This window comes from Schistocerca piceifrons, chromosome 4 (assembly GCF_021461385.2).
Source record: "Schistocerca piceifrons isolate TAMUIC-IGC-003096 chromosome 4, iqSchPice1.1, whole genome shotgun sequence".
In the NCBI taxonomy this organism is placed as follows: domain Eukaryota; kingdom Metazoa; phylum Arthropoda; class Insecta; order Orthoptera; family Acrididae; genus Schistocerca; species Schistocerca piceifrons.
Genome location: NC_060141.1, coordinates 989,456 through 1,012,093, shown reverse-complemented (window position 1 = coordinate 1,012,093; position 22,638 = coordinate 989,456). Strand labels below are relative to the sequence as shown.

The 22,638-nt window shown below is 41.5% G+C and overlaps 1 protein-coding gene across 1 annotated transcript in view; it reads left to right on the top strand.

The window, feature by feature from the left end:
• Positions 1 to 22,638, top strand: part of LOC124794831 — a 228,074-nt gene that overhangs the window by 54,300 nt on the left and 151,136 nt on the right. The window contains exon 2 of the mRNA XM_047258496.1: positions 13,197 to 13,369. Within this exon, the coding sequence (XP_047114452.1) occupies positions 13,197 to 13,369 (173 nt within the window). The remainder of the gene's footprint in view (positions 1 to 13,196; positions 13,370 to 22,638) is intronic.

Below are 22,638 nucleotides of genomic sequence, written 5' to 3'. Positions count from 1 at the left end.
CACTTTTTAAAATACAAGGTGCCGTTCACGGGCGTAGAGTCCAAGATAAAATTGTTCAGACACTTGGACACATACAGAGACGAAAATTGTCACATGTGAACGTAGGTGCACAAAACGAATAACACTGAACCACTTAAGCACAAAACGATGGCACACACAGAACACAAGGCGTTGATCTCCGGTGCGTGAATGTTCACTAACCGTGTACGAGTCCGGGGACCTGCCAAGAGAGGAGGAGGGGGGGGTTGGAGAGGGAGAGGGGAGAGCAGAGATGCCATGGGCAGGGGAGAGAGGGGGAGGGAGGAAGGGTGAGGGGAAGCCTGGGGGAAGAGGGGCGGAGGGAGGGAGATGGAGAAAAAGGAAAGAGAAGGGAGGGAGGGTGCCGAAAGGAAAGCACACAGGAAGTGGGGGGAGGATCAAAATTGATAATAGGGGTAGATGGAGGGGAGGAGGACATCATCAGGGAGGGGGAGCTTGCGAAAGCCACCTTGGGAGAGGGTAAGGAGGGTGGAGAGATGAAGACCGGGTGGGACGTGGGAATACAGGCGCGGCAGCAGGTGGGGGTGGGAGAGGATGGGTGAGACAAGTGGATGAGGAGGATCGAGTTTGCAGGAGGTGTACAGGATCCGTATCCTTTCAAGGAAAAGGAGGAGGTGGGGGAAGGGGATGAGATCGTACAGAATCCGTCTGGGGGAGGGGAGACAGATGCGATGGGCGTGGCGGAGAGCATGGCGATCAAGGATTTGGAGGGATTTATAAAAGGTAGGGGGGCAGAGATCCAGGCCAGATGGGCGTAACAAAGGATAGGGCGGATGAGGGATTTATAGGTGTGGAGGATGGTGGAGGGGTCCAGACCCCATGTACAGCCGGAAAGGAGCTTGAGGACATGGAGTTGGGAGCGTGCCTTGGCTTGGATTGTCCGGAGATGGGGAGTCCAGGAGAGGCGACGGTCGAGGGTGACGCCAAGGTACTTAAGGGTGGGAGTGAGGGCGATAGGACGGCCATAGATGGTGAGATAGAAATCAAGGAGGCGGAAGGAAGGGGTGGTTTTGCCTACAATGATCGCCTGGGATTTGGAGGGATTGACCTTGAGCAACCACTGGTTGCACCAAGCGGTGAACCGGTCAAGAAGGTATTGGAGAAGGTGTTGGGAGCGCGGCAAGGTGGGGGCAAGGGCAAGGAAGGCGGTGTCATCGGCAAACTGGAGAAGGTGGACGGGGGGTGACGGCGGCGGCATGTCCGCCGTGTACAAAAGGTACAGAAGGGGGGAGAGGACGGAGCCTTGGGGCACACCGGTGGAGGGGAAAAAGATGTAGGAATCTGTGTTATGGATGGTGACAGAGGAACGACGGCGGGAGGGAAAGGAGCCGATCAGACGGACATAGTTAATGGGAAGGGCGAAGGTTTGGAGCTTGAAGAGGAGATCGGAATGCCATACGCGGTCATAAGCTCGTTCGAGGTCCAGGGAGAGGAAGATTGCGGAGCGACGGGAATTAAGCTGGTCAGAAAGGAGATGAGTGAGGTGAAGGAGAAGGTCGTCAGAAGAGAAGGACGGACGAAAGCCACACTGGGTAACGGGAAGGAGATGGTGCTGCGGAGATGCTGGTGGATGCGTCGGGTGAGGATAGATTCCAGAACCTTGCTGCAGACCGAGGTAAGGCTGATGGAACGGTAGGAGGAGACAGCGGACGGCGGTTTACCAAGTTTAAGGAACATTAGGATACGGGAGGTTTTCAACAGGTCGGGGTAGTAACCAGTGGACAGGACTACATTGTAGAGCCTGGCCAGGGTGGAGAGCAAAGAGACAGGAGCTTCACGAAGGTTGAAACATCCCCTTCGAAAAATTATAGAAGACTGTGCTTAAACTGACACACAATATTTTTAGCGCAACGCAATCTGACTTTCAAAAATCCCTACAAAAAAATGGCCCTGACTAACATTAACCTATACCTTTCACAAATCACTTACCTCACAAAAATCTTCATTACTCGAACTACTGCAATACAGCGAGCGCCACTACTGCCAGCTAAATAAAAGATTCAAACTACGGAAGGCACTAACTACTGATAGGCATAGTTAGCAAATGAAAGATTTTGATAGAGAACAAACAATGTATTTACCTTAACAGTCATAATGTATACAGCAGTTCATAACATCCATTTTTACAAATTTCACAACTCCGCCATCTCTCTCCCCACATCCACCATTGCTGGCGGCTCACCTCCAACTGCGCAACGCTACGCGCTGTTAACATCCAGCTGCCAAACACTACAATGGCAGACAACAATGCAAACTAGCCACAGACTGCACACAGCACAGCCAGTGATTTTCATACAGAGCGCTATGTAACGTTGCCAATAAGAAAACATAAACAGCCTACTTACATAGCCCCCCTGCTCCCAACAAAAAATTTTACAAATTGTTTTGGGCAGTGGCCAATAATGATTTGATAAAATTTTTCATAATTACAGTAACAAAGAAATCAAATGCACACACTTATTGATACAATGTTGGTCAAAAGCTAAAATTTTCTCACAGTCCATAAAGACAGTCCTGATCATTCATCATAGTAGTAATTACAGTTTTTGTTTTTACAAAGTCTCATTACTAAAAAAATTGCACACAGAAGTAGTGGATTTCCATGCAGTCTTGAAGAAGTAGTGTTGCCCTTCCAACGGAAAGACAGTGCTGACTCTTGACATGCAGACAGGTAATGGGCCACAACAGAGCAAACCCACAGCAGAGTCAGTCGAATTATGAAGAATATTGGTAGGTAGGTCATCACAGAGTAGACCCCACTGTAGTCCTGGTAGAGATTGTGATATTGGTGGGCCACCAGAGGTGCAGACCCACTGTAGTCCTTGTAAAGATAATGGTACCATTATGTGTATGCCATCAAAGATGCTGACCCACTGTAGTCCTTGTGGAGATGGCTAGCAGCCATCTGTTGTGACTGTGCAGGTGCACAATCACCATTGAAGAGTCTTGCGGATAATATAGCAAGTCCATAACCACCACTTGTGCACTCACAAAGTTTGTGGAATTGTCCTTAGAACCAGCAATGCTGTTATCCAGTCCCTTGCTGAATTATTAACACATGTGCAAACACTATCAGTCCCTACTTCTCACATATTGTCCATATACTATGACCAACAGAAACGTGTGCAGTGAAATGTAACTTACAAGTTACTTAATTTGATGAACTGGTGTCAATTACAATTTTATAACATAAGAATACAGTAACAAAGGTACAAAATACATCATTAAAGAACATAACAATACAGATAACATTTGTAGTAAAACAGGCTTTACAAAAGAATAGAAATAGACATATACATCAGTGTTACAGGAATTATGACATAAATAAATATATAAAAGATCAGAATAATTATTGAAACATCAACTTCACACATGAGCATTAAAACAAAACAGAATAAATAATGTCTAAACATCTTTACAAGTTAAATAACATATTATTAATACCAATTATATTTGAGGAGAACAGTATTCCTCATCATAGTGAATGTAGCTTAATATTAAAAGAAGAAAAAATTCTATGAAACTACACAGAGACAGGAAGAAACCAAATACACAAGGGTACACAAAAACATAGTGGGATAACACAAAAGGAAAGGACAGGGTTTGTTTTCAGTGTAACATTTGGTACTGCAGTCCAACCCAAAACTTAATTCCATAGATCGTTTGTCTTATTTCAACCTTTGCTTCCACCAAAAAAATCCTATCCAAACATGCCTTCTGTATTTTTCTCGTTCAACCTCTCAGTGCATTTCTTCAAATTCATCGCAACTCATTCTCTTATAGGCTACCCCCTCTTAAGCTAACTTAAATCTACTGAGCTCAGATGCTAAACTAAGGGACGAGGCAATGCAGCAGCACAAAACAATTAACGTAAACTGCAATGACAAAAAAATGCAAATTGGCAAAGTAAGCAACAATATTACAACTAATATAAGGCACTGTGCAGCAAACAAGAAAAATAAATCAGTAGTAAACTGGCTTAGAAGAGTAACACAAACTCAAATTCAGTAACACTATGCCTGGCAAACAGCAGCAGAAATAACTTATATCTAAACATGACATAGCTCAAGCAGAAAAAAACATTACACTAAAGACAATAATGCAGACAAGGGAAATGTATATTCACATCTTAATGTCTATGTAATTAAAGTGGTGCACCACAACTTATTCTACGAAAAATATTACCAAGTAGTTGAAAAGAAAATTCCGTATGCAATTCCTGTGAAGGGAAACGTCTTTTTATGCTCCTTCGTTTTTTGAATAGATCATAAAATTATTTACTGGATCTGTAGGCATAAAATATTTATATTAGTACATCTATTAAATTTTATTTTAACCAATGCTGCTGCAGCTAGAAACATGATATTAAACAAAACGAGTAAATAAATACATAAAGCAAGCCATATGGCATTTTTTTCAACTAGCAAGACAGTAGCCGTGAAATGTTTCTCATCGTTTCATTAGGCATTTTAGTAAATATCATAAATTAAGAGCTCCACAGTATGCTTTCAACAAGGAAATGTCAATAGCGAGGATAATGGCCTCATCTTTCTTTTTTTTTTTGCGCCTAATGGCTTTCTTTTGTCAGACATTTACCTCTCAGCTGGACGCCCAAAACGCATTACACCAAGGCCACTTACCTTTCTTGCTGAAATATTTACGACGGCAGTTTCCGCTACAGTGACAGTCTCATATAAAAATATTTCACAGGTCAAGAATTTGGGTTACAAATCTGTAGAAACAAAATCCTATTGATATGACAGTGCCCAAAAAATTTTCGTCAGCATTGTAATACATTCACGCATTTACATACATTTCATAACTCTTAAAGTACGATTCTTTGTTTCCAACAACCTTTTTCCCAAACCAGAGTCCCTAACCACTACTCATTATTCCTTACCTTATTCGTCGACACTTCTTCAATATTTCATCATAACATACGTAGCATAATCAAATAACTCATATAGCATCAGCTTATTGATCATAAACATACCGCAATAGCATAATACACATAGTCATTGTAATAATAACATCATAACACTTCAGTCAACTCTCAAAATCGTCGTAGCTTCCTCCAATAATTACAATACCTAAAAAAAATTCTCTGCTCATGTCAAAAGTGTCATCTGCCTCAAACGTACTTTAAAAATCGTGATCTCATACCAAATATATCATTGAAAGCTCTCATAATATCACAATGGGTCCAAAAAAATATGAACAGTTCACAAAGTACAGACAAAATACAATTTCGTAAGTGTGAAGTTATCCAACGGTGTAATTACGTAAACATGTGTCACTGCCGTAGTAAAAAAGTTTGTCTCTCTCAGTTAAATGATCAAATAGTTGTGTAATTATGTGTTAGAGAAATATGGTACTGATGTGTAAAGTTGTATAAGCAAATACCATATTAGCTAGGGCTCCTTGTGCTTGCCAAACACATGATACACAAAGTAAGCGTGTACCCCCCTGAGGATTAATGTAATTATACCCTCAGGTGTTACAGATTACAGCAATGGAATGAAATGTATAACGGAAAACCTTTGTGTCATTGTACTTCAAATATCTTTGAAAATAAATGATTTAAGTATAATATTAATCACTCAAATACGTGTACTGTAGCGCTAAACTTTGCGTCTTGTTGTAAGATAAACTCTGTGGAAATGTCGTAGTTATCGTCCTCCGAAAGCTAAGTTCTGCAGAAGTCAATGTACTTACCTCATGATAAACAAAAGTGAATTGCTTTGCGTATAGATATCTTAGTTATTACGCTTATTGTTGTGATGAAGAACGTACTGTGCTGTAACGTATTGTTGTGCTACGAAAGAGGCTGCCTCATTGTAGCTATACCACAAAAGTTACTACTAAAACATGTTTTACTTTCCAGAATAATACAGAAAAACTGTGCAGATATGAAACAGAAACACCGCAAAAGCAACATTGTAAATTGTCACTCATTAGTAGCGTCGTGATAAAATCGTGTAGCTGTCACATAAACTAACCACTGTCTCATCTGGTATCTCACAGAAAGTACCTTAAATCCAGAATGTATTTTCAAGTAAACCAAAATGTTGCATTAGAATCTCATTAGCAGTACTGCTAAATGTTCTAAGTATGTGAGTCTTATAGTCGTTACGTAATTGTGCGACTAACAAGCAAGAATGTACAAATAACAACATTGTGTCGTCTGTTCACTATAACAACGCACTCATAATTTCTGTTTAAATAAGTTCTCTTGGTTCTTGACTGGATATTTAACTTCAAACATTGTTGCATGGTAACAGTTTCTAAAGCATACTAGTAACGTGAAGTGAAACGTTTTATGGCAAAGACAAAGTTAAAAAGCAGATTATCTATCAATAAACGGTTTTACATGTGAAATGTGGTGTAAACCTTTACTCTTTATAGCGCGCAGAGTTTCGACTTCAAAGCAATTATCATGTTGTATACATCGGTAAGGAATGCTAAAATTTTTTTAAAGGTTAGCGTGTATGCTATTTTTCCCTGAGCCAGCCGGCGCACGCAGCTGCCTGCGGTGCATCTCATTGTCTGTTCCTTTGTTGGCGCGCGTCGTTACTGGGATTTGGAGACCTAACTTCTACAAATTCGCCTTGCCGAGATGGCCCAGCCCTGTTTAAATCCTGCCAGTTCTGATGAAATTCACGTCTGTCGTTACGATCACATCGTCTGTTGTCATGTCGGTAGATTGCATAGTTTCTTTCCTGTCGGTTAAGTGGTGGAGAATTTCTCCCTGAATTATCACTGCACGGTGGACTGTTGCGTCTCAAGTTATTCTGTCTCCCGTGACAATAATTATTTTGGTTCCTATATTGTCTGTTTCTCTGATTGTCTCTGTGATAGTCATTACTACGGAAATGCGATCTCTCTCTGTAACTATTACTCTGCCAGTGGTTGTTATACGGGTGGTGTCTCTTTTGGTCACGATTTACGTTGTAAGAATAGAATTGTTGTGTCCAGTTATTGTTTCTATCGTCACGGAATTGTGACGGATGTGACCTGTAGTGATTGTTTTCCTGTTTTCGCATCCCGCGACTGTCTGTGTCAATTTCTAATTCTTGTAAGAGTCCCTGAAAAGCTTCAATGTCGTCTTTGCAACGCCCTACCAAAATAATATTTCTTAAATGTTCAGGCAATTTCATTAAGCAAATGCAGATGAGTTCTGAAGGGCTGTATGTGTTTGAAAGATATTGATTCTTATGCAACATGTCTTCAAAATATTTCGCAAGACTGGAAAATTCAGATTGTTCGAAATGTTTCATCATTATGATGCTATGTTTTACTCGGTCTTGTGTAGCTTGACACCAATATGCTGAGAGGAGCGTATGGTAAAATTCTCCTTCACTGTGACAATCGTGAATGACCGATCGCATTCCTACAGCTGGTTCATTCTCCAGGTAGCCACACATAAATTCTAACCTGTGCTCCAATGACCAGTTGGGAGGAAAACAATGAGAGAATTGATGGAGCCACGCTTGTGGATGAATGTCGTTGGCAGAATTCTTAAACGTTTTGAATTTACGTGTAGTAATGAACAGCATATAGTCAAAATCATCATGTCGGCGAGTCGCATGTCGGTCATTGTTACGTTGTTTCGGCGGTTCCATCTCAAAATTCGGTGTACCTTGCCAATTTCTTTCATAATTTCCAAAGTGCCCAGTGTTATTATTTTGTGGCTGTTCCGTATTCCTATGTCCCTCTTCCTGTATTGGAGCGCGAGTGTCCTCTGAAATACGTAATTCTTGTATTACCTGTGTCAGCTGATCTTGTACTTCGCGGATTTCTCTTTGGTGTTGCGTATTAATTTGATTCAGATTTTGTTTCACTTTCCTAATTTGTTCGCACTCTTCTGTGTCATTAAAGACTACTGGTTTTGTGTCATTCAGATTATCATCTACCTTCGTAGATAAGTTAGTGAACTGATCCGAAAGTTCGGCTACTTTCTCCGATAGTGTACTTATTTCCTCAGTGTGTTTTTCTGAACCAAGTTTCAGAATGTCCATTTGTGTTGAAATCGTATCTACTGTGTCCTTTAAGTTTTCTTCAGTTTTTGCAAGTTGCGTAACCGAATCGGCAGATGCAACTGAGTCAATTTTAGCTTGCAAGGTCTCATGATTTTCATGAATAATAGTCTGCAGTTCTTTTATGGCTGCTTCGTGATTCTGTAATGCATTTTCATGACGCGAAAAAATAAGTTGGAAATGCTCACAAATTTGTGTTTTTACGTCATTACAGACTTTTTGACATTTCGATTCGATGTTATGTAACTCAGTAGTTAAATCTTCACGTGTTTGTTCAAGTGTGGTGTCTAACTTTTGAAGATTTTGTTCCATTGTGTCTAACTTTTTAAGATTTTGTTTCACTGTGTCTAACTGTTGCTGTGTTTGTCTCTGGTGTTGTTCCATTGTGTCTAACTTTTGAAGATTCTGTTCCATCGTGTCTAACTTCTGGAGATTTTGTCCCATTTGTTTCTGATTTTGTTCAAGCGTTGTGTCTAACTTTTGTAGCCTTTGTCCCATTTGTTGCATTAACTGTAATAACAATGCATTAGTGTCTGGAATCTGTTCCTCTACGCTTTTCGGCAGTGCATTTGCACCGGCAACATTCACATTTTGACAAGCAGAAAATGTGTCTTGACTTATTTGAGAGAACGGTGAGGACGCAAAAAGTGAATCTACAGTATTTGCAAAATTGTGTCCTATCATTTTGGATTCTTGAGGCGAGCTGTTGCCGAGCGATCGATCGATAATGCTTCCCTGTTCACTAATTGTTTCACTGCCTACGCCATTGTTTGCCGCCCGCTCCATTTCCCTATGCACAATTACCAAATTAATATGTTGAACATTAGTTAATTCATTACACGGTGGCGCTAACACACTACTTTCGTCTTCACTGTCATTTCTCAGTTTACTTTGGGGCCTAGTATTACGTTTTTCACACGCCATTATTGTCACAATATTTCACACGACAACACAGAAAAACACAATTTGAAGAGGAAAAATAGGGGAACACATTAACATAGCACTGAAAATAATATCTAGTTAATTGCAAGCGCAGCTGCGAAATACTTGGTGCAAATCTACATGCATGCCACAACTGTTTTACTGTGCAACAATGAAAAACCACAACTACCAAGGAAATTCTCTCTATAATTACGTGCTAGCAATAAACAAAAGCTACACTAAATACACAAACTACAAGAAAACATCAGAAGATTCCAGTGAGGTATCCTGGCAGGGTCGCCATATGAAACATCCCCTTAGAAAAATTATAGAAGACTGTGCTTAAACTGACACACAATATTTTTAGCGCAACGCAATCTGACTTTCAAAAATCCCTACAAAAGAATGGCCCTGACTAACATTAACCTATACCTTTCACAAATCACTTACCTCACAAAAATCTTCATTACTCGAACTACTGCAATACAGCGAGCGCCACTACTGCCAGCTAAATAAAAGATTCAAACTACGGAAGGCACTAACTACTGATAGGCATAGTTAGCAAATGAAAGATTTTGATAGAGAACAAACAATGTATTTACCTTAACAGTCATAATGTATACAGCAGTTCATAACATCCATTTTTACAAATTTCACAACTCCGCCATCTCTCTCCCCACATCCACCATTGCTGGCGGCTCACCTCCAACTGCGCAACGCTACGCGCTGTTAACATCCAGCTGCCAAACACTACAATGGCAGACAACAATGCAAACTAGCCACAGACTGCACACAGCACAGCCAGTGATTTTCATACAGAGCGCTATGTAACGTTGCCAATAAGAAAACATAAACAGCCTACTTACAAGGTGCCGGTAGGTGACACGATCGTGACCAGGAGCGGTGTTGCGTTTTGTGCGGAGTGTAGCAATGAGATCCTGTGTAGTGATAGGGGCATTGAGTTCTGTGTGTGCAATGTTGTCCAAGTACTGGAAACCAGGTGCGAGGGGAGGGACAGAGGTGCCAGTTCGATCGCGGACATCCGGGAAGACGGAGTAATCGAACTGGGGGTCATCGGGGATCGAAAACACATCGGACAGGTAAGAGGCAAAGTTATTGGCCTTACTAAGGGAGTCAGGGAAGGGGTGATCATCATGGTGAAGAGGATAGTAGTGGGGAGGGGGGGTTTAGTCCCGGTAAGGCGACGGAAGGCTGACCAGAACTTGGGGGAGTTGATAGGTAGGGTAGCATTTAAACGGGTGCATGTCTGTCGCCAGTCCCGGCGTTTCTTAGCCGCCAGCGGCCAGTTGGTTGTGCTGTCCTATATTAATAAATTAAATGTGACTTGGTAACGAATCCCTCACATAAAGGTTTCCTTAGATAATATTGCATCAATAACTGTTAACTGAGCTGTTTCGATGACGTATATTATTCTGGACTGTAAAGAGATGTATACTTTTCTTTTGCGCCTACTGAAGGTAAGTGTATACAAGAGGTGTTCTTTAGTAGATGTTTTTCAGTATATCGTTTCTTCTGGCTACTATATTTCTTCATGCTGTTAACAACCCAGACGCATTGTAAATGTTATGTTCTTTTAGAGACAGACATCACAGTTTGTATTTTATTGATGGTTGACCATATATATCTTTTAATAAGTTTCCTTTAATTTCCGTCTATGGTCACAATTTTTTTCTGTTTAACAGATTACCGGTTTCGGTCTTTAATGACCATCATCAGATCTGCAGCAAAAATGGGACAAATATAAATACACTTGCAAACTGAATACAGCTTAAGAACAATACATAGAGCATATTGAAAAGTAGTGCTGACAACATTTACATTTGAGCCCTTTAAATGTAAAGAGGCATACCTGTCTCATAAAAATAAAGTCCTAATGCACTGCAGCCACAGTGGCATAGTTAACTATTAAATGCGGAATCAGCACCAGCATCGTCAAATACATACAAATCACATCACATGCACAAGTCATGTTGTCAGTAAAACTAAAGAAACGTTTAACAAACAGCAGGCACACACACACCCACACACAAAAGAGAACCGGCAAAGATAGAATAAAAACTATTCCCATGAAATTTAACGGCAAAATGTCCCTGCAAATAGAAAAACGTTTAAAAACGTCTGATGTCAGATGTGGCTTTCAGGTCAATAACACTATAAAAATACGAATTAAACATAAGTTGAAAGGGAACTATGATAAATTTGATGGCTCTGGAGTATATAGGATCGACTGCAGTAACTGTGACAAATATTATACAGGTCAAACAGGTCGCTCTTTTAAATTGTGGTTCAATGAACACTCACAGCCACGAAACAAAACGGCTTTGGGACAGCATTTGTCTGATACTGGTAATTCCATAGGGAGCATTGAGAGCTGTATGCGTATTCTTCACAGGGTGGAAAAAGGGCCTTACTCTTAATTTGCTGGATAAACTTGAAATTTATAGAGCAAAAAATGGAGAACCGGATAAACTGCTTAACTGGCAGAGCGATTTTGTGCCCAATGCCTACTTTGCTTTATTTGACAATGTTTTACCCTAGTCACTCCACGCCTCTGTTATTTATAGTGTGTTCGTAAGTTCTCCTAGTATTGAGTATATCACACATTTACTTTGTTTCCATACGTTTTACGCATGACTCTAGTAGGTTCTTGTTCCTTCTTTATTCATTTCATTGACTGCACTACTCAGATGATGTAAATCATCCACTGTTGTGGTATTTCATCATTCTCTGCTTGCAACAAAGTACCTCAGGGCACGAGGAGCCCTCTGCCGGTCACGTTCCTCCAACCACTTCCCGCCTGTGCGGAATTCTAGAGTTAGCGCTAACAGGGGGCGCTGATTATGTGCAGAACTATATTTCCTTTCATTTATGACTCATTTAGCGATTTGTTTTATGTTGTTTATATTACCCGGTGCAATATCAACGGTGTTTAATATTTATGTTATTGCCCAGAATATTGGCCCTAGAGCACATGTCAACCACTGTTTTTAACTCTTCGTCTTTTTAACAATATTACTTTTGTCGTGTTCTTTTTATTGCTTTTTAGTACTGTAACACTTTTTATACTTTATGAGCTTATTACAGATTTTAACTGTGCTATCCCCCCCTTTTATTTTCGCTGTTTCAATTAATTATTGAAAAACAGTGTGTGCTGACATTAGCGACATCTGTTCAACTTACTACACAAACATCTGGCAGCTACTGTACGGCAGCTAGTTTTAAACAGTAGTTTTACTGACAACATGACTTGTGCATGTGATGTGATTTGTATGTATTTGACGATGCAGGTGCTGATTCCACATTTAATAGTTGACTATGCCACTATGGCTGCAGTGCATTAGGACTTTGATTTTATGAGACAGGTATGCCTCTTTACATTTAAAGGGCACAAATGTAAATTTTGTCAGCACTACTTTTCAATATGCTCTACGTATTGTTCTTAAGCTGTATACAGTTTGCGAGTGTATTTATATTTGTCCCATTTTTGCTGCAGATCTGATGATGGTCATTAAAGACCGAAACCGGTAATCTGTTAAACAGAAAAAAAATTGTGACCATAGACGGAAATTAAAGGAAACTTATTCAATATACGGGTCACTGTGTTTTTCGCGACGATGTCGCAGCTTGTGAATATATATACTTGTGTATAACACAAACCGAGTATTATAAGGTATCTAGATTTCTGGTATATGAAAAAGTTCTTTGAGGTACTTATATAAACAGAGGTGTCCTTGCGTTGGTATGTTAATGATCGATTCGTTTTATTATAGTGAACTCAATCACGGTTGATATTCTGATCATGGACTGTTATATGTCGTTCTGTAGGCATTTGAAGAGTAGTGGTTTTCAGTTTATCCTGTGGAAAGTTGAATTGCATATCCATTTAGGTACAGCTCTTTCATAAGTACTTCCTCATGTTTAGGTTGTTCAACTTGACAACTCATTTCTTTTATCTTGCGTACACATTGTTCGTTTGTTTTGTTGACATAGTCTTCCTGTGAAGATGGTCGCTACGACCGAAACCGGCAGAGGATAAAGAAAAAATCTGATAAATTTGTACATCTGATGGCAAACATGTATTTGTTCCAATTCTGACAGCTGTATCGAGTCCCCTCGTCAAAATGTTTGTTTTAGATTAACATTTGCTACAGCAAGTCACTCTCCATTTTCTTTTGAAAGGTTGGACGATACGGATTGGAACGAAGAAACACTGGCAACGGATCACCTGAGGCGTCCTGTTCTCTCGCAGTTACTACGCGCTCTTCGCCAAATCATGAAAGCTGTAAGTGCCAGGAGAGGATGTGCCGACCAGCACGACTGGAATTTTCGTCAGCGGCACCTGAACAAAAGTGGTGAGTATCACATTTGTATGTTCCTTTGGTTGCAGGCCTTCTCGGCGAATACCAGCACGACTGGAATTTTCGTCAGCGGCACCTGAACAAAAGTGGTGAGTATCACATTTGTATGTTCCTTTGGTTGCAGGCCTTCTCGGCGAATTCCTGTGATAAAGTCTTCTCGAGTTGTGAGCCAAGCTGTGCCGTTGTCTTGATGCAGCTTTCGATGAGTTTCCTATTGGTCGCTTCAGTTGAGCATGGCGAGTGAGAAAATTGCCCAAATGTTGCGACAACATGACGGCAGGTCTCGCCTGATAACTCGAGAATGTTTGAGCAAGTCTCTTAATGTCACATAAAGTGTGATGTGCTCGTTAATGTATACTGTCAAGAAAATCTCACGCAGGTGACTGGAGGTTGTGTCGAAGCTGACGACTCTCTCCTAATCAAAGAATATAAGAAACAATAACTTAGAACTAACTAATAAGCACACGAGAGGAAAAGAGCAATGTCTACTGATAAAGCACGTATTATGTTTCATAATCAACACTAATCTTGAGGACAAGCTTCTATTGATGTCAGTTCAGGACATCAGACAAAATATTAGTGACCTTCGAGTAGCGATCGCCCCAATACCGCAGCACAGCACACTGCCCGTACCACTGATGAAGGCCTGCGTTCGACGACGCAGGGAGTTGACAGGTTTGTCCAGAACGACCGTCTCCAGCTGGAGTCACTCGCTAGATCCCACGGAGCTTCCAAATTTCTGGGATGTTGACTGCCACGTTTCACATGCCTGTCCTAGACATCTTCTGTGAGAATATGATCGGATGATTTAGCGGGCTAGTCGAGATGCGATAGCGTGCCTAACTAGTCGTCCAACCAGTAACGTATCTTTACATCCCTGTGGACACAACTGTTGTGTTAAAAAGCAGGAGTGTGCACGGCATACACAACATGAAGGTGTCGTAGATATCAGGAATTAAAGTTATTGCGTGATGTGAATTTATGTAGACTGCATGCGGACAAAACTTCTACGCAAAGCTCCGAAACGTCACTGTGGAAATGGCGAAAGTGCAGAAAGCTGCTGCCATTTTCTTACGAAATTGCCAGCCGTGGTGGCCGAGCGGTTCTAGGCGCTACAGTCTGGAACCGTGCGACCGCTGCGGTCGCAGGTTCGAATCCTGCCTCGGGCATGGATGTTTGTGATGTTCTTAGGTTAGTTAGGTTTAAGTAGTTCTAAGTTCTAGGGGACTGATGACCTCAGATGTTAAATCCCATAGTGCTCAGAGCCATTCTTACGAAATTGATAGAGCTTTGAGGCCATGTGGTGCCCTGACGCACTCATGCCTTGAGTTTATATGGTTCACTACACAACATTAACCCCAGAAGAACAGGCAACATGAAAATTAAGAATAAACCCCTTATTCTTAGAGACAGTTTAATATGGATTACAAAGCACACTGGAGTTTGGCACATTTAGTTTATTTATTTACCAACAGAGAACTCGGCTTTGTACGGTTATTTGTTTTTCCAGGCTTCTATTAGTCCATCTTCTCCTCCCTGTCTCTCTGCCTATCTCCTTCCACCCATTCTCTCTGCCCACCTTTACATCTCCCCATCTCTGTGCATCCCCTCCCTCTTCTGTCTGTCTATCACTTCCTCTCCCTTCTCTCTGGCCATCTCCCTCTCACCCCTCAATCTCTTCATCTCTTCCACAATCTTTCTCTGTCCACCTCCTTATCCTTCCTCCTCCTATTCACCTCCTCCATCTCTCAGCTCAGCTATGCCCGTCGGCATGTATAGCCTCTGGAACCCATTCTGACGCTATCCACACAACACACCAGTCATTAAGTCAGCCTAGATGTCAAGCATTACCAGTCCTTTTCGTTCTCACCCCTAGTGGAGCGAGGTGTTTCATACCCCGCAGTATTTGTTTCCAGACAACAGTATTATGTGTACCAAGTTAGGCTGAAATCAATCCAGTGGTTTATGGATATGGAACACACACACATACATCTATTTTATATATGTATGATGGTCAGAAACAGTTTGAAAATTTTGAAAGGGTGTTTCAGAGGAGGTTGTTCTGAGAAATAATTATTAAGAGAAAATTCGATGCGTTTCGCCGTTTTCCAGTTAATTAGCATTGTAGTTAGCCAATCAGGTCGTCTCACGTGCAAATTCAAGCAGTCTCACAGAGGTTTTCGTTTCCTCCGACCGAAAAAACGTAGCTTTTGCTCGCTTATGTTTAGTTTCTCACTTCCAAAAAACTATAGTGTTGTGCAGTGTCTCTGTTATATAGGGTGTTACAAAAAGATACGGCCAAACTTTCAGGAAACATTCCTGACACACAAATAAAGAAAAGATGTTATGTGGACATGTGTCCGGAAACGCTTAATTTCCGTGTTAGAGCTCATTTTAGTTTCGTCAGTATGTACTGTACTTCCTCGATTCACCGCCATTTGGCCCAATTGCAGGAAGGTAATGTTGACTTCGGTGCTTGTGTTGACATGCGTCTCATTGCTCTACAGCACTAGCATCAAGCACATCAGTACGTAGCATCAAGGGAATAGTGTTCATCACGAACGTGGTTTTTCAGTCAGTGCAATGTTTACAGATGCGGAGTTGGCAGATGCCCATTTGATGTATGGATTAGCACGGGGCAATAGCCGTGGCGCGGTACGGTTATATCGAGACAGATTTCCAGAACGAAGGTGTCCCAACAGGAAGACGTTCGAAGCAATTGATCGGCGTCTTAGGGAGCACGGAACATTCCAGCCTATGACTCGCGACTGGGGAAGACCTAGAAAGACGAGGACACCTGTAATGGACGAGGCAATTCTTCGTGCAGTTGAGGATAACCCAAATGTCAGCGTGAGAGAAGTTGCTGCTGTACAAGGTAACGTTGAACACGTCACTGTATGAAGAGTGCTACGGGAGAACCAGTTGTTTCCGTACCGTGTACAGCGTGTGCAGGCACTATCAGCAGCTGATTGGCCTCCACGGGTACACTTCTGCGAATGGTTCATCCAACAATGTGTCAATCCTCATTTCAGCGCAAATGTTCTCTTTACGGATGAGGCTTCATTCCAACGTGATCAAATTGTAAATTTTCACAATCAACATGTGTGGGCTGACGAGAATCCGCACGCAGTTCTGCAATCACGTCATCAACACAGATTTTCTGTGACCGTTTGGGCAGGCATTGTTGGTGATGTCTTGATTGGGCCCCATGTTCTTCCACCTACGCTCAATGGAGCACGTTATCATGATTTCATACTGGATACTCTACCTGTGCCGCTAGAACATGTGCCTTTACAAGTACGACGCAACATGTGGTTCATGCACGATGGTGCTCCTGCACGTTTCAGTCGAAGTGTTCGTACGCTTCTCAACAACAGATATGGTGACCGATGGATTGGTAGAGGCAGACCAATTCCATGGCCTCCACGCTCTCGTGGCCTCAACCTTCTTGACTTTCATTTATGGGGGCATTTGAAAGCTCTTGCCTACGCAACCCCGGTACCAAATGTAGAGACTCTTCGTGCTCGTATTGTGGACGGCTGTGATACAATACGCCATTCTCCAGGGCTGCATCAGCGCATCAGGGATTCCATGCGACGGAGGGTGGATGCATGTATCCTCGCTAACGGAGGACATTTTGAACATTTCCTGTAACAAAGTGTTTGAAGTCACGCTGGTACGTTCTGTTGCTGTGTGTTTCCATTCCATGATTAATGTGATTTGAAGAGAAGTAATAAAAAGAGCTCTAACATGGAAAGTAAGCGTTTCCGGACACATGTCCACATAACATATTTTCTTTCTTTGTGTGTGAGGAATGTTTCCTGAAAGCTTGACCGTACCTTTTTGTAACACCCTGTATAGTCTGTCACAATTTTTCTTTGGGAATGCTTGCGAAAAGCGGGAAATCACGGTTTGAGTCCCAGCCTGGAACCAATTTTCATTTGTTCTGAAATATTCTACAAGTGATACTGAAACACAATCGCAATTTGCGAGGTCATGCTTACGAAAGAGGCGCATTTTACCTGGTAATGAGAGCTGAACAAGTGGTAACTCGTGGACTCAAAAGATGTATATTCATTACCGCACTTTATCGTGCGCATATGCCAGAATTAGCGCACGCAACAACTTGATTGGCTAACTTCAATGCTGTAAAACTCGCAAACGGTGCAAAGTATCGAACTTCTTCCTTAAGAATTATTTCGATAGATCCTTCCCTGCAACACTCTTACAAGATTTTCAGGCTGTTTCAGACCACCCATATATAGATTTATGTATGTATTTCAGCTTGCACATTTACGGTATTGATGCTCGTGTTGACTGGCACCGCTTCTCATGACTGCTGCTTGCACTGCTTCTCGTGACATTGTTGCTTGCAAGTCATTAATGTTATCTGAGACTGTGCGGTCACGTTCTGGTACAGAAAGTGCATCTGTTGCTGTTGGCAAACGACTGTGCACTCGCTGTAGACATTGTTGTAAATTACGTTAAGGTGACAGGCTATATAAGTAACCACACAGTCGCTCGCTTGGCGTTAAGGCGTGTTTATATACGGCTTCCTACTACGTAAAATCAGCTTTATGATGTAGAAACTGACTACAATTGTCACATCATAATCACACTCAAATCTAAATCCGAAAGAAAGAAACTGACTAAAATTTTGCAAGTTGTAACCACACTGAAACCCAAATCCGAAAGCTGGGTCGTTAATGAAAGACAACATTACGCCCTGAAGCATTTTCATTAAGAACACCAATATCCAGTCAGAACGGAACTGATCCTCTTAGTGGGGAGCACAGTTATTTACACAAACTTTGAACATTCCGGAAAGTTAGTATCTGTGCAACCATCGAACATTTCAGATGTAGAAACATTACAAAAATAAGATAGTTCAAGAACTTTCCAGAAATGATAAATACGTCATATTGGGCCCAGCGACTGGCAACACGCCAGCTAGTGGTGCTGGCATTACATTACATTAATACTTGTTCCGTAGATAATGAACACGACACTTTGTAGTGATGTGGAACATGTCAGTTTAACATAAGTCTTCATCACACAGGTTTTAATTTTTTACTATTTTTGTTTTGTTTTATTTTATTTTTACAGTTACTCCTTTATATCTAGAAATTCGTCTATTGAATAGGAGTTGCCGTTCAGAAACTCTTTTAATTTGGTTTTTAAATATTGGTTGGCTAACTGTCAGTCTTTTAATGCTATTTGGCAAATGACCAAAGATATTTGTGGCAGCATACTTCAACCCCTTTTATGTCGAAGTTGGATTTAACAGAGAACAGTGAAGATTATACATCCTTCTAGTGTTGTAGCTATGCACTTCGCTATTACGTTTGAATTAGGATGGATTATTAATAAGAAATTTCATTAGTGAATATACGTCTTTCGAAGGTACTTCGAACATCGTCAGTTCCTTAAGTAAATGTCTACAAGGTGATCCTGGGCGCACTCCGGCTATTATTATGATTATATGCTTTTGTATAATGAATACTTTTTCTCTTAATGATGAATTACTCCAAAATATGATGCCATATGAAAGAAGTGAATGAATCACCAACATTAGCAATAACCCTAATAGCATAAGTAGTTAAACCTAACTCTTCCAGCAGATCGTGAATGTGTTTTTTTTCCAATTCAGCTTCTCATAAATGTATACGCCCAGAGATTTTGAATATTCTGCCTTAGCAACAGATTCCTGTAGAGAGTTTATATTTATCAATGGTGTTAGGCCATTTACTGTAGAGAATTATGTACACTGTGTTTTCCCAAAATTTAGTGAGAGTCCATTTGTAGCATTGGCCCCTCTATGGAGAAAGAGCAACATGCTGCTTCAGATCTTCACATTGGAACCGACTAGTGCACCTTGGCTCTAGATCTTGTCACTGGTCTTCTGAAAGGCAATGATGATGGATTCTCACATCCTGGTCGAGCTGTTACATTCTCTTCACTATGATGAGCATCAAAGGTAACTCTTACTATGGAAGCTTCACGTTCTCGCTTCACTTTGTTGAATGCGAATGTCGCCACATCAGCATAAATTAAGAACATATCTGCCAACATCTTATTAAAGCATTCGTGGGAGCGTCTCTCTGTGGATGATAGGCAGTTGTCATCCTATGGGTGAAGTCACAACATGAAACTACTTCTGATACTAGCCTCGACTAGATATCTTTTTACGATCAGAAATCATCACACAGGATTGTCTGTGCTTCAGAATGACGTCTTCTACGAGGAATTTTGCAATTTACAGAGCTTCGGTATTTGACACAGCTTGCATGCAGGGTACAGACTATTATCCATCGATTCCCATTTGTCGACTTCCAGTTTGGTGTAATGGCGCTGCTGCAGGCGCGATTGGTACGAGATATGCTGGAGGTAATTGTAGCATGTATTTTCATTGCTGACATGCCTTACAGTGGCTCATATAGTGTCTAATGGATCTGTAGAGACGTTGCCGGTTATACGTGCATCTAGTTTGGTCCAGAGTCTTCATGACTCCAGGTAACCAGATGTTGGAATGTTGTGAGAACACTTCAGGATCGCTGGCAGCAAATGCGCTAGGATGATGAGCAACCATTTCTCCCTCATTGGGTCATAGTTCCTCTTATACCGCACGAACGCCAATTAGTCACACAAAAACCACACTAAATCGATCCAGGCAAATGCCGGGATGGTTCCTTTGAAAGGGCACGGCCGACTTCCTTCCCCGTCCTTCCCTAATCCGATGAGACCGATGACCTCGCTGTCTGGTCTCCTCCCCCAAAAAATCCAATCCAATCCAAAAACCACACTCCTCCTTCATATACCAATCCGTACGAACTTCATTGCACAAACTATCGCCATCCACACTATTTACTTCAGTCCTCCCTAAATGTTCTGTTATTTATTCCAGACATTTCGCTGGTTCACTACCCACAGCATGCACAACTTTACTATTTTCCCCCTCCAAATTATCGACACTTGCAGCTTCAGCAAAATTACACATCAATTCACGGTAAACACTTTATCTTCCTGAAATAATACGCTGATGCCTAAGCCATCATCACCATAAATATCCACCTCAGCAACCTTATCTACTGATACACCGTTTAAATCGCTACAAATTCACATCAGAAACCTCACTTTCCCCAGTCGACCAATAAACTTTACGTGAACCATACAGAACTTTATCCTCCGCCAATACATTACACAGATTGCTGCTACCTTGTTGTACAATTTTGGGGCTTCCAGACTTGCTAGCTTCCGCTGTGATCGGACAAAAATCAGCACACACTACCGTTTCTACACATTTTTCATCCAGATTAACAATCGATCCTACTTTACATACATTCTCACATTCACAGTCTGACAAACGTCTAAAGATCCACACATTCATCAATAAGTTCCGTTTCGCCTTCATTCGTGACTAGAAACGCTCAAATTCCTTCCTCCGAAGTATCAATGCCAGTAGCTTTTACATCACTACATAAATTATCATTACTCTGTTCCTTTATACAGGAATCATCTACCTCCTTCGATACAGTTTCAACTTCAACTGCTGGCGAGACCAACGCTACGCCTCCCTTAGTAATATCGACGCTTACCGCCGAAACACAATCACCCTCACTTGCAGCTGGCGAGGCCAAAGCTACGCCTCCTTCACTAACATCGACGCTTTTCGCTGACTCACACATACTTGTTACTACGACACCTTCCTTACTGCAATTGCTGCTATTTGCTAATACCTCTTCAGAACTCTCCACATGCCGCGCGGGATTAGTCGAGCGGTCTAGGGGGCGCTTCAGTCATGGACTGTACGGCTGGTCCCGGCGGAGGTTCGAGTCCTCCCTCGGGCATGGGTGTGTGTGTGTCCTTAGGATAATTTAGGTTAAGTAGTGTGTATGCTTAGGGACTGATGACCTTAGCAATTAAGTCCCATAAGATATCACACACATTTGAACATTTGGAACTCTCCACAAGATTTGCTTTCACAAAATTCATCTCCTCTTTAACTTCTTTTTGAACCACTGAATCTTTCCATTCATCACCATTCACACACTCATTCATTACACATTCATAACTTACATCATACCCCACAAATTTATTCCCATTACTTTTACTGAAATCTCTCACAAATCTATGCTTCCGCCGTTCGCGCCTGCTTTTATTGGAAGAGCCACTTATATAGCCTTCCTCTTTAGCATACTCCATACTACATATTTGGTGCCTTTCTCCAAACCTATCAACATTTCTACCATTACCATTATCTCTAGTCCTTTTCATCGCCTGTTTAGATCGCAATCCTCGGACCTGAGATGTGGCCAACATCAGTTTCCCGACCGGCTGTTACGCGACTGCACTTCGCGCGAATTTCTCCCGTCAAAACTGCGTTCTTTACTCGGATCCCGTTCACGGAAGTTATCACTCCTGTCCGTTCTTCGGCCATTCCAGCTACTATCTCCCTGAGAATTCCTTTGATTTCTCTCACGATTATTATTCTGGTGGTGATTATTTGGATTCCCATTTTGATAACTACCACCCGGTCTGCTCTGAGGTTTGAACTTCAAAGCCCTCTCTAACTTCTCCACAAACTCTAGAAATTCGTCCACGGAATCACATGGACTACAGACAAGATCCCACTGCAAATCTTCAGGTTATCGCCTTTTTAACGTAGTGATTTCCGTTAAAACCCAAACGGATTTTTCACATGCATAAGTTTGCCAAAAATCTATCATTGTCCCATTACCGTACCTGTAACTCAGCCCCTTTATGAATTCATTTTGGATCCACGTCTGTTTTGCCTCGCTCCAAAATTTGTTCAAAAATCACTTTTCGAACTCTTCGTACGATTCGCACTAACTACATCTAACATTTGCCCAAGACTGTGGGTCTCCCTCCAAATGCCGTTTAACGTATTTTATTTTCGCTTCGTCCAACATGCCGCGAACAAAAGCGTCCCTACACGCAGCCAAGAAATTTACTGGGTGATATCTTCCGTCATCTGTGTAACATTTCACAGCTCTGGTATTTGCCCAAGGGATATTTGTATCCGCCATGGCTTGTTGGGAGGCTAACGAATTTAAATCATTTTTTATCTGTCGCAATTGTTTCTTAAATTTATTTTCACTAGTGATACTGGACTCTATTTTATCTCGAATTTTGCCCATTTCTTTCTCCCCATCACCCACACAATTGGCAATGTCACTAATTGCTACATTTACATCGCTTTTGTGAGCATCTTGCGCTTTTATACAGTCGCTTAGCTTGTCCCC